At 30.2% G+C, this 13,684-nt stretch overlaps 1 protein-coding gene across 1 annotated transcript; it reads left to right on the top strand.

Annotated features, from left to right (window-relative positions):
* The first annotated feature begins 6,334 nt into the window (after positions 1-6,334).
* On the top strand, positions 6,335-10,602 carry LOC132034699 (uncharacterized). The gene is made up of 3 exons (XM_059425068.1): positions 6,335-6,792; positions 8,722-8,908; positions 10,054-10,602. Exons 1-3 carry the CDS (start codon positions 6,479-6,481, stop codon positions 10,600-10,602), a joined length of 1,050 nt encoding a protein of 349 aa, XP_059281051.1. The 5' UTR covers positions 6,335-6,478.
* Positions 10,603-13,684: the final 3,082 nt, after the last annotated feature.

Below are 13,684 nucleotides of genomic sequence, written 5' to 3'. Positions count from 1 at the left end.
GTATCAGATGTGTTCGTTCGGTACGGAAGAAAATGTTTTACGAGAAAAATGTTTTAATGAAAAAATGTATTCTTAAAAAATAAATAAATTTTTTACTTATTTTTTCATATTTGTTTGATTAGTAAAAAATTTCGGACCCAACAAAGTCCCACTAACTCCACCTCAATCCCAGCACACCAACCCCTCCCATCCCCCCACCCCCCAATTTTTTTTTTAAAGTTTTTAACTTTTTTTTGGATTTTTTACACCACTACATCTCGTCCCGCGGGAACCCATACCACACCCACCCCAAAAAAAAAAAAAAAAAATTAAGTAGTTAATTTTCCTTTCTAGATTTTCTACACCACCAGATCCCCCGACACTCCACCACCCCCTCCAAAAAATTTAATTTTTAACCATGCAAACTTTCAATTTTTATAATTTTTTTATAAAGGTAAAATTAAATATGAAGTAGAAAATTCGGGAGGGGCTGGGGGTGCGAGCGGGGATGGGTGTAGAGAATCAAAAAAGAAAACTTTTCAAAAAAAACAAGAAGAAAGATTTTTTTAAAAAGGTTTTGGGTTTTAGGGGGTGTGTGGCGGAGGGAGGGGCGGAGGTGGGGGAGGGATGTGGTGGTGTACAAAACCCATAACAAACAAAAAAAGTTTAAAAAGGGGGGGGGGGGGTTAGTCGGGAGAGAGGGGGAGGATGTGGTGGTGTAGAAAATTCAAAAGAAAAATTAAAAAGGGAGGGGGGAGATGGGGTGCGAGGTGGGTGCGGTTGCGGGAGTAGTTGGGGGGGAGTTGGGGGCGCATGGGTTTGGTTTAATTGGAGTGTTGGGTGGTTGGTGAAATGCCACTTGTGGACTTATTTTCCATATTTTGATTAGGGAAGTCATTTTTTTTCATTTTTAAGGAACTTGTTTTTATAAGGAAAATGTTTTTCAAAAATTTTGACCAAACGAACATGAGAAAATTGAAAAACATCTTCGGGAAAATGTTTTCCTCCATACCGAACACAACCCTCAATCTCGCTACTTTTCTGAGTTTTATCACTAACTTGGGTTCGTTGGGCATACTGGACAACCACAACCAGTCATGGGATAGAAGTTTAGTACCGCCTTGTCCTTTATTTGGTACTAATGTTTGGATAAGTAATTATATCGGGATTAAAAATAGGAAAATTTTCAAAAATATACAAGTTAGTCACTTATATTGCAAAAAAATAGCCCATAATATACAGACATATACAAACATATACATACACTTATACCAACATATACAAACATATAAGAAGGCTGAGAGAGAGAGAGAGAGAGAGAGAAGTTTGGGTCATTTTTTGTAAGAATTAAAAAAATGGGTCAATTTTGATAGCATTGTTGCCCCAAATAACATACAGTGTAATTTTCTCTTAAAAATAGTACCGAGATAGTTGTTGCCACGTGACCCGGAGGTCACGAGTTCAAGTTGTGAAAATAGTGTCTTGCATAAATGCAAGGTAAGGGATACTACAATAGACCCTTATGGTTTGACCCTTCCCGAATCTCACACATAGCAGAGACTTAGTGCACCGAACTGCCCTTTAAGGTAGAGGGTATTTTTAACAAATAACTTCTTAGAAATTATGCAATGCGTGTTATTTTTAATACAACAAACCGAACAGTGAATTAGAAATAATATCAACATAATTAATTCTAGCATAACTAATCCAATATAACTAATCCCAACATAATTAATCCAACTTAAGTTTTCTTCAAACCAAACGACCCGTAAAGTTTAAGTCTAGTCCTTAGGTTTGTGAAGGTGAAAATTTGCCCTCGAAATAAACAAGTCGGCAATTGGGCATAGATACCAAAGATTTTTCATTTTATTTGGCATCATGGAGTCACAGTTAAAGGTTGATTTTTGTTAGGTTTTTTTTGAAAAAAAAATAATGTTTGAAATAATGTTCATGTTTGAATGTACTTAAATATAATTTTAAAAGTTAAAATGAATTTTTCCAGATTTAAAATATAGGCTAAAGTCATCCATAGCTACTTAAACTTGTCCACACATTCCACTTAGACACCTCAACCCAGATCTATATCTATTGAACACCTATCCCACTCAAAACATTTTCCTATTGAACACTTTTTGCTCACATGGCATAATGTGTGTTATACACTTCAAGTCGACACATAGGAGGCACTAAATTAGTTTTTTTCTTTTTTTTTTTTAATTAAAAAATATATCTTCTTCTTCATCTCTCTTTACCACCATCAGTTCAAAGGTGTTTTCCATTAAAAAAGTTGTACAAAATTATCTAATTTATAAAAGAAAAGGAGATTCTTAAAAAAAAAAAAAAATGGTCTGTTCGCCCTGGTTCTACATTTTGATTTCATGTTTTTCTTACTCCATATTAAAAATGAAATGAGCAAAAAATAAAGGAGGAGAAGACACCCATATGCAATTCTTGATATACTGAGCTTCTTAATAATAAAAAGTTGACAAGTTTAACAAGAATTTTAACGCTAGAGATCGCAGACAATGACCACCACCTCTAACATTATCGCCCTGCGTCGTCATTTTTTTTTCTTCAAATTTGAAAACGCTACCTCTATTATAGTTTCCTTTGTTTTTCCAAATCTGAATTGGTCATTCTTGTTAAATTATGAATTTTCTTTTAGAAGAGAACAGATTGGTATGAAAGAAGAAAAGAAGAAATGGGGGTGGTAGCGGACGGCAGGTACTGTAGCATTCCATGGGTTTAGTGGGGGGGGGGGGGGTAAGATTTTTTTTTTTTTTTTTTTGCATAAAAATAATTTTAATTTTCTTTTTCTTTCACTCATAAAATGTTTTTAATCATTATTTAGGACCCAAATGCCACGTGTTCATAGTTAATTCGTCACTTTGCCACGTTATTGGCGAGTGCATTACATACATTTTACATTTGTAGCTGATTATCAAAAAAGTATCTAAATTGGTTCAAATTCGCAATGGTATAGGTGTTCAATCGGTACAGGTCTAGGTTGAAGTGTCAAAGTTGAATATGGGGACAAGTTTAGGTGTTGGTGGATAATAATTTTATCTTATGTATTCTTTGTTGTTTCTTCCTTTTTATAGTATACTAATGTAACTCAAATTGAGAGGCACTAATAGAGTATAACAAGTTGCTCGTAAGATACTAACTTGACTTAATTGCAAGCTTACTAATACATTAATTATTATAATATCATAATTCATCGATCATAAAAAAGATATCACGAGTGCCTTCGCATTTCAAGTATTTTTCTCTATCTATTATGTTTTTGTGTGTTTTTGGAGAAAAGCCGGACAATAGTCATATTAATTTAGTTAGCTTATTGTTCATGACAAATTTCATGTACGTAAACTAGTAATTGCAAGCACGAAACAAATGAATTATAGAAGTGTTCAATACATGTGTTATGCTTAGTTCGAGCGAAACAAGTCCCCAATATGATGACAGTGTGACGTGTTATGCTTAGTTCGCATAGTACGTATTAGTCGATGTAATGCAAGAAAAAACTATTTTACTATTCCCTTCTTTAATCGTAATTTTCTTCATATGCTTTTTATATATCTTAAATTATTAATTATGATGACTTATAGTATTTTTTACATAGTTTTTAAATATGTATATTTTATTTCAAAAAATTTAAAGATTGTATGTTTAAACTCACGATCAAAACTAACAAGTTTGAATCTCGAAATGCAAAAAATATTACACAAATTGGGCCAAAAGGAGTAACAAAACTTATGAATACAATTTTGACCATATACGGAGTGATTATTAATTAAGTAAAAGGATGGGTAGGTCGTGAAACCATATACGCAGTGATTATTAATTAATCTCATAAGAGCTAATAATGAAGCAAAGATGGCAAAGAACTTTAGGAATGTTTGATTTGATTTAGGAAAATTACTTATGGTCATTATATTATTAAGTGAGTTTATTGTACAATCCATCCAAATTAATAAGTTACTTATTGAAGTAAAAGTCACAAGAGTTAGTGGTTAAAACATACCCGAACTATCACTTTTTTTGTGAGTTCACATCCTAACTATCGGTGGTTTCTCTTTCTTACTTAAACTATCATCATCTAATTATTAATATATACCTCAAAGTTGATTAGACCAACTATTATTTGTTCCCTTTTCCTACCTGAAAACTCAATTAGGTGTGTCTTTTAATACATAGATGGTGATAGTTCGACGAAAAAAAAAAAAAACAGCTAATGATAGTTGGGATGATGTAAAAATGTGATAAAAGTGTTTTTGACCATTATATCTAATTACAAATATATAATCGACAAACATAGGTTTAATGAATGAGCGACTCACTAAATTAGAAAACCCGATTAAATCAAGTAACTGCACATGAATAAAATGATTAACAAAAAGAAAATACAACCACAAATGAGTTGTCATACATGATAGTATCATTTACTTACAAAACCACGGTTTTTTGTTTTAAATACTCTTTTTGTTTTCTATAATTAGAAAAGCAAATGGTCAAAAAAAAAGCTTCATTCTCATTATAGTTGTCTTATATCACTAATTAATTAGTTGTCCTATATATCCATAAATCCTTCATTAGATTCACAAAATTTGACCTCTCCTCTCACTCCAACAATGTGGATGCAGCTTCACGATTTAAACCTAATGAATTTCACCTTTAAAGTTCTTAGCAAGCGTTTAGCCAAAGAATTTGGGGTCTCAATTTCAAATTTTGATTTGAAATCAGTGTTTGTTTATAATTTTTTTTAAAATCAATTTTAATTTCAAATCATGATTTCAATCCTAAATTCTCTAAAAAGTAGAATTTCAAATTTCAAGTTTCAAGTTGTGATTTCAATTTTTTTTAAATGTAAAACTTGACTCATAAGTTTATATTTTGTGAAAAAGACACATCATTGTAAAATTTACAAAAAATTGACTCATGCTCGACGTGAAGAAATAGTTCATACTGTGTGGGATGATTACAAGGGCGGCTCAATGGATCTCGTGGCCTAAGGCAAAACCATATTAAGAGGCCCTTAAATTTATTTTATAAAATTTGTACACCAAAAAAAAAATTTCATTCTAAACAACAATTAATCATTTAAGACCAAAAAGAATAGCGATTTTAAAAAAAAAATGAGAAGAAGAGAACAAAGAATAAAGTGATGGATTATCCGATGTTTGGTCCAACTCAAAGTGAGGATTTTGATTTGGCTATCATCACAGACAAGAAAAAGAAATCAACATATATATAGTTTAAGTTTTGAGCATTTGACGATGTCAAAAATACTTACACCTTCTGATCAATGTTAACAATAATTGTAGTTCATTCTATTAAGTAGCACTCATTGGTGAATATCTAAAATAAATTGTATAGCCTAATATAATATGTTAAATTACACTAAAAGAAAACTCGGTCCGTGAATGCTTTTTTGTTCATGCAGTTTCAGAGAAGATTGTAAAAGAAATTCATTATGTTGTCAATATATATAACTTAAATCCTATAGAAAAAGGATAAAATTGTAATTGTTGAGTAAAGAAGATATACTAATTAATGAGTGAAGAAAATTATCATAATTTATGAACTTATTGGTATAAAATAACCTTAATCTAATAAAAAAATATACTATAACACTTTAATTTATTATATATATATATATATATAAATGATAGTATGTAATAATAATAATAATAATAATAATAATAAAAAATTGGGGCCTTCAAATGTCGGCGGCCTAAGGCAACAACCTAAGTGTTCTAGTCGTAGAGCCACCCCTAAATGATTATATTAAAGAATAACTAGTTACTACTATTGTTAATTATTTTGACTAGTGGATCTTTAAAATTATATGTACTTGAAAGTTTGCAATAACATGTAAATGCAAGCATTTATTTATAAAATGAACATGAAGATATGTGATTTATTAATGCGGCGCCTTAGGATATTCCGATATCTTGTTTATGAATTATGGTTTGCTCATTTAGTGATATCTTGTTTATGAATTATGGTTTGCTCATTTGCTGATATCTTGTTTATGAATTATGGTTTGCTAATTTAGTAAGATTGTATATAAGAGTTAAGAAAGTTTTGATAATTTTCACAAATTGTGGGGATTTCATATTTATGAAAAAAATACAACTTAAGAAATTCAAACAAACTTTCAACTTCAAATAAACGTTATTCCAAATCATGATTTGAAATCAAATCCAAAGGGACCCTTAAAATTGCTTCACGCTGAAAATACTTTGTTACTACTTTATAGACCACGATTTTTATGAGAGGGGGAAAAGAACAAAAAGGCACTCATTTCTTTGTTTCACATTTGCATTACCTGGCCTTATTCATTCAACTCAAATATAACTAAAATCAGATTTAGAAAATCCAAACTTACTCATTAAATGCAAAGAGGTGACGACCATTTTAAGAAAAAACTTAAAGCATAATTCATGACCAAGTGATTAAGTTATTCTAAAACACACTATTTTTTTTTTCTTAAAACATGAATGAACTTGAAGAAGATATGTTGCTTGTATGTTCAATTCGACGCCATGGATTAGAAAATTGGGAAATGGTGGCTACCGAATTTTCCTCTGCCATTTTTCGTCGACGACATAGAATTCTTAACTTGTCCCCTACAGAATGTCAGGGCAAGTACGAGGATTTAAAAAGACGTTTTAAGAGTTGTGATGCGATGGATTTTAATAAAGATGATGATGATGAGATCGAGTTCGTAAAGCTCATGGAGGATAAGCTTATAAAGGCTTATATAGTTGCTTTGAAAGAGGACATGAAACTAAAGGAAGCTTCAATTCAGTATGATTAATCTTTTATTTTTTATAATTAGCAAATAAAATCCGTCTTTTTTTTTTTCTTTTTTTTTTCTTGTTTATGATGCTTGAAGAATTGTGGGTTTTCTTTCATGTATGATCCTCGTTTATATAAGAGGTTTTAAGAAAAATATAAAGATAATTTAGGGGATATAAATCATATTCAAAGGATAAATCTTCTCTAAGGCTTAGAAGTTAGGGCACAAATAAAGTATCACTAATTGGTCGTCGGTACAATCAACCACCCTAAAGATGGTTCAATTCAGTATGATTAATCTTTTCTTTTTTATAATTAGCACGAAAAAGAATTTCCTACTTTTTTTTTAGATTTTATTTTTATTTTTATGATGCTCAAAGAATTTTGGGTTTTCATTAATTTCTTGCCTCATTTAGATGATGATTTTCAAAAAATGAAAAATTTATTTAGGGGACATAAAACATTTCCAAAGTTACATTTCTTCTCTAAAGCTTAGGAGTTAGGGCACAAATAAAGTATCACTAATTGGTACAATCAACTACTAAAATATATATTTTTTCCGTTGAAACTTGAAAGGATGATAAATAAATATATTAGCGATGTGAAACTAAAGGATGATTCAATTAAAAAATGATTAATATTTTTTTTATATAATTAGCAACAAAAAAATCCCTCTTTTTTCATTTTGATTCTTTTTGTTTATGATGCTTGAAGAATTGTGGATTTTCACTAATTTCTTGTGTTAACAAAATTAGGGGACATAAAACACATTCAAAGGTGTGTCTGTATCTTCTCTAAAGCTCAGGAGTTGGGGCATATAAATAAAGTATCACTAATTGGTACATTCTACTACTAAAATATTAATTTTTTCTTTGGAAAAAAATGTTTCAGATTCAAATTCTATTACTAAAAAAAAGCAGCAGATAACTTATGTTGCTAAACATCAAAACTCCATTGTTAATCTTATTTAGCGATCGATTAGGAGCAGATTATCAAAAAATATTACTAGCGACGTGAAACTAAATAATGTTTCAATTTGGTATGGTTTATCTTTTCTTTTTTATAATTGAAAAAAAAACTCTTTTTTGATAGTTTTTGCTTATGATGCTTTTAGAATTGTGGATTTTCATTAATTTCTTGTGTGATCCTCATTTATTTAATGGGGTTTTAAGAAGAAGATTATTTAGGGGATATAAAACATATTCAAAGGTATATATCTTCTCTAAAGCTTAGGAGTTAGGGCATAAATAAAGTATCAGTAATTAGTAGAATCTACTACTGAGCTATTGAAATAGTTTTTTTTTTTTTTTTTTTTGGAGAAAATGTTCTAGATTCCAATTCTATCACTACTAAAAAAAAAAAAAAGTGAAATTAACAAAGAAAGCTTCTGTCAATCATATTTAGTGGCGAATTAGAGATAGATTATCAAAAAAATGTTATTAGCTCCGGACTTTCTGACGATGAATTTCGTAGCTATTTCATTTTTTCTTATCATGTATAAAAATCACTAATTGATTGTTATCTTTAATAATTGGCCCCATATAATGATGCATTAGTTTTGGCTTCTTTTATTGTCCAAATTTTTTTCTTTTGCCTTTTTTTTTTTTGGGTACACTGGAAAATGCTTAAATGAAAAATTATTTTTTTATAAGTTATATTGCTTAAATTATGAGGAGCAAACCCCCATATGTTTAACTATGTCTTTAATTCCATACTAGCAAAACTCTTTGTCATGTTTATGATCTTTATTTTTCACGAGTGATTATTTGTCTCTCTCTAAATGTGAATATTATTTGCCTGGATGGTTTCTAACAAGTACTTAATAATTTTCAATAATAGTTCTAAGAGGGTGAAATTGTATATCCTCATTTTTTATAAGTTTGACAGCAAGAAGGCAACCTAATGACTGATATTTTTATTTATATCATGTCTATATAGGAAAACTGCTCTCGGTTTCTACAAATTGGAAGCAGAACATAGAATAGAGTTAACTGAGGAAAATGGTGATCAATCTATAGACAAAATATTGGAGAGTATGAATCTTAATGAAGATTTTACAAGCATCCTTCATGTGTTGAGATCTCACAAGCATTGCTGTCTTTTTGAGTCTCGACTTCCCAGTCAGGTAAATATATATAACTCTTCTTCTTTACTTAATTTTCTAACTCTTTAGCGAGAATTGATGTTATATTTACTTAAAAAATCAGGAATTATCTACAAAATTTATAGCTAATCTATCGCGAAATAGCCTGTATCTAGCAAAAGTTTTTTGCAATATTCGTCGCTAATACGTCGTTCACTAGGGTTAGAGAATTTTTTTTTATGTTCAACGACATAAGTTTCTTGTCTATAAAAAAAAAATTCCCTTTTTTTAGTAGTGATTAATTTACAAGAAATTGGCACATGTTTTTTCCACAAAAAGAGTCTTTTTTAAGAGTTGTTATACATAGATGTGATCATGGAATAAAATTTAGCCCTAAATAAGGAAGAAGTTTATGCTATGGAAAATTAAAAAGAACTTCCTTTCTTTTATTTCATGTGACAGTTTAATTCCCTCTTTAATCTTTTCTAAATAAAAAACAACATCTTTCTAACTTAGAAATAATTTCACTTTAAATTTTTTAATCATTTTACCCTTAATGACATGTTTTTTATAGCCACATAAATGTTACTCCCATCGTTTCAATTTATACGACATAACTTGACTCGACAAGAAGGAAAGAACTTAAAACTTCTGATCTTAAACGCGCCATAACATTTATGTGACTATAAAAGCTTCTTATGAATGAATGAAAAGTTTATAGTTTGATTATTTTCAAATGTAGATATATGTCTTTTGTTTTTTAATGGATTGAAAATAAAATAATGAACTGGAACGAAAGGATCGAGTATCTGACATGTTTAAGATCATAAGTCATGTTTTTTTTTCCCCCTTAAACTTCAAATGTAGAAATATGTCTTTTACTATTTTTTAATGGATTGAAAATAAAATAGTGAATTGGAACGAAAGGATTGAATATCTGACATGTTTAAGACCAAAAGTCATGCTTTCTCTCTTTCTTAAACTGATCATTGCCAAGTCAAATGTACAATATCACTAAAATGAAACGGAGGAGTAATATATATACTATGTGCATTTTGAGAGATCCGAACTGTATGTAATTTCATGCACGAGCAACTTTAATTGCAAATTTGCAATCCTTTTTTGCATTATTAAGATCCTAACACTTAGGTTAATTGCTTATTTGTGCTAATTTTTCGTTTTTTCAGGGAGAACAACATTATCACGATCAAATTAGGCAACACATGGATTTACAAATTATTCAAAACAAGTTAGAACAAGATGTTTATTCAAACATGGAAATTGAATTCTTCAGAGATCTCTTGTTGATGTTCAACAACGCCATCATTTATTTCCCTGAAGAAACTCTTCAACATTCAGCCGCGGTTGAACTCAAAGCCATTGTTGTGAAAGCAATGGGTAAGAAACCCGAAAAACCTGAGAAAACCTTAGTTTGTCGCAAAGTCGTGTCTGGAAAACCTGAAAAAACCTTAGTTTGTCGCAAAGTTGTGTCTGGAAAACCTGAAAAAACCTTAGTGACTGGATTAGCTGCTGAAGGTAACACAATGATACAAGAAAAGTTACCAAAAAGCTGGAGGCCATATAAACCGCGTAACAAAGCTCTAGAAGTTGGTGAATCATCAATCAAGAGAAGGAGCGAGAGAGTGAGAAGTAACGCTAAGGAATTGAAGAACGACCCTGATTATACATGTTACGGTCATAAAGGAGAAAGGAGAAGAAGGAACAGGAAGAAATAAAAATGAAAATAAGGTTAGGGAATAATGTAACAAGTGAGGCTTACTAAGTTGGTAGAACGCTTTTACTGCATGTCAGTGAATATATAACTGATCTCCTAGCACTAGTTAACTGTCTGTTTTTCTAAGTTGTGTGTATTTTGAACAAAAAAAATGTTGCATAACTGAATTATCATAATTCAGTACTTGATGATCTGAACAATTGTTGGTGTGTATTGAGCTCATGGCTATTAGGTCTTTCTTTTCCTTCACGGAAGAGTTCAACATAAAGCAGTCCTCTTCTATTAGTACTAAACTTTGCATTAACCTCTTTACTTCTTCTTTTTTCCCTTCCTACTAGCTGCTGATTATACTTTTCTGATATTTAACTTTTTTGGTTACTCACTTGGGGTTCAATATCTGTATTGAGTCCAACTAAATTTGAATTTGTGCTCGAAAATCCCACATTTGAGTGTGTGTGGGGGGGGGTGGGGGGAGTTCAAAGACGACTTCATATTCGGGGCTTGAACATGAAATTTTTGATTAAAGATGAAGAAATACTTATAACACTTCATCACAACTCTTATTGGTACGAATAACTAATCGATTATCATTTGCAGATGTGAAGTAAAAATATTATTTTACTTTTTAGTTCTTGGCACATAAAAAAAGCAAACCTAGGGTTGGGTGGGGGTTTCAAAATTAGTTTAAATTATTGGTTATCGGTTTGTAGATATGTTCGTTAAAGAACCGTTAAAATATCGATTAATGGGTTATCGGTTAATCGGTTATTGTGTGTTATCGGTTCGGTTATCGGTTAACCGTTAAGATTTCACACAACAAAAAATGGCTTAACCAAAGGGAACTCGCGGTCAACTTATACTTTCTATTGCTCCCAAATAAACTATGGGATGACAACCAAAGATGAAGAAATATTAGAAAATGAGGAACTCGAGAGAATACTTCTTCCACCTCATCTATTAGATCAAATAATCATACGGATCTTATTTTTCTTTTGTTTTAAAACTACTTCCTTTGAACATTGATATTAGACTCATACATCTCCTAATATTGAATCAAGCAAGATACTTAAATGATAATATATATGAAAGGGTAGAAGTGTAATTAATTAAATTATTACGGGTTTCGTTCGTTAACAAAAATGGCCAAAACCCGAACCAATAAGCCAATAACCCAAAAACTTTAACCCGAACCGATAATCCATTGAACCATTAACCCAATAACTCAATAAGTGATTAACATGCAAGCCCTACTCTTAATGGAATGAGAAAAGAAAAAGTGATTTGAACTCTATGTTATTATCATTATTACGACCAAACTAACAAAATAAACGACTGATATTTGAAGTTTGAAAAGCATAGTTAAGAGGTTTTTTAAGTTTTCTCTTACCGTTAAAATGACAAAATTTTAACTATTGTTTCACTTTCAAATACCACTTTAATTTTTAAATATCCCTTTTCAACTATACTTCAAATACTACTTTTTCAAGTGAAATCATTTCCAAAAGCCTATCGACCTATCTCCTTACTAGTGGCATGATGCCCGTGCTAAGCCCGGGCCCAAACTCATGATACAAAAATAGTAAAATTTAATTTAGAAAATATGACTTATGTCACATTTTTTTATTGCATAATTAAGTTAATCTAGTGAAGTGTTAATCATGTTTTGTTGGTAAGTCTTCATAATTATTAAAGTTTCTTAGTCATATAATTGAATAAATTTTAAAGAACAAATCATTTATGATCGAGGAAGGAAGTTTTGGAAGGAGAATTAGAAAATACAAAGGAACACAAGATTCAATATTCATAAGAAGCAAAACTTTGGAGGTTTAAAACGAATAAAGGGTGTGTTCGATATGAAGAAAACCATCTTTTGAAAAATATTTTTCAATTTTCTTATGTTTGGTTGGTCAAGTTAAACATTTTCTTTAGAAAAATAAATTCCTTAAAATAAGAAAAATGATTCTCTAGTGGAAGTAAGAAATTCAAGTTCCACAAGTGGCATTCAACATTCATTGTGTCCTTCCAGCCCTCCAATACACTTCATCTCCATCCCCACCACTCACCACCTCACCACCCTCACACCCATCTTCCATGGTACCTATCTAAATTATATACAAATGATTTTAGGATAATATTTTTTGCTTAGGTATCAAATAAAAGAAAATAGCTAAAAGCACACTTATCTTCCTGGAAAATATTTTTAAAATAATATTTTTTCGTGATTGTGAATGAAACTGTGACTCCAAAGTTACATAATTTTATCAAAATGTATAATAACAAATAATGTACTTCCTTCGTTTTATTTACTTTGCCCTTGTTGACATGACACTTCCCTTAAGAAGTTATTTATTAGGGGTTTATTTTATTAAATTATCCTTATTAATTATGCTTTGAAAATAGAAGTTCAATTACTCTATATAGTTACTTATGATAATGTTACTATTCAACGAAAACAATGAATTTGTCTTGATTTACTAAAATGGACAAGCAAAAAAGGAAAATCTACTTTTAATATAAGAGCCAAGTAAAATGAAATGGGTGGAGTAAAAGGTACACTCTCGATTCCTTTTTTACTTATCTCTTGTTGACTTTGCACTTCCCTTAACAAATTATTTATTAAGAGTAAAATATACTAACTTACCCTTATTTATTATGCTTTGAAAATTTAAGTTTGACTACTAATACTTTATGTAGTTACTTAATGATAAGAGTAATATAGGAAGAAATTAATAAATCTTTCGTGATTTACTAAAATAAATAAGTAAAAAAGAAAAATTCATTTTTAGTATAAGAAAAATGCAAAAAGAAACAGAAAGAGTAATCTAATAAGGGACAAGAAAATCCACAAAAAATTACTATATATAGTGCCAATATAGTCAAATAATAAAGGCCCATGACTACTAATACTTTATGTAGTTACTTAATGATAAAAGTACTATAGAAAGAAATTAATAGATCTTTCGTGATTTACTAAAATAAATAAGTAAAAAGAAAAATTCATTTTTAGTATAAGAAATAAGTAAAAAGAAACGGAAAGAGTAATCTAATACTCCCTCCGGATAAAAAAAAGTGTCCACTTACCC

The sequence above is a fragment of the Lycium ferocissimum genome, chromosome 10, assembly GCF_029784015.1.
Source record: "Lycium ferocissimum isolate CSIRO_LF1 chromosome 10, AGI_CSIRO_Lferr_CH_V1, whole genome shotgun sequence".
NCBI classification, from domain to species: domain Eukaryota; kingdom Viridiplantae; phylum Streptophyta; class Magnoliopsida; order Solanales; family Solanaceae; genus Lycium; species Lycium ferocissimum.
Note: the sequence above shows the minus strand (reverse complement) of the source record. Positions and strands in the feature narration are given on the sequence as shown.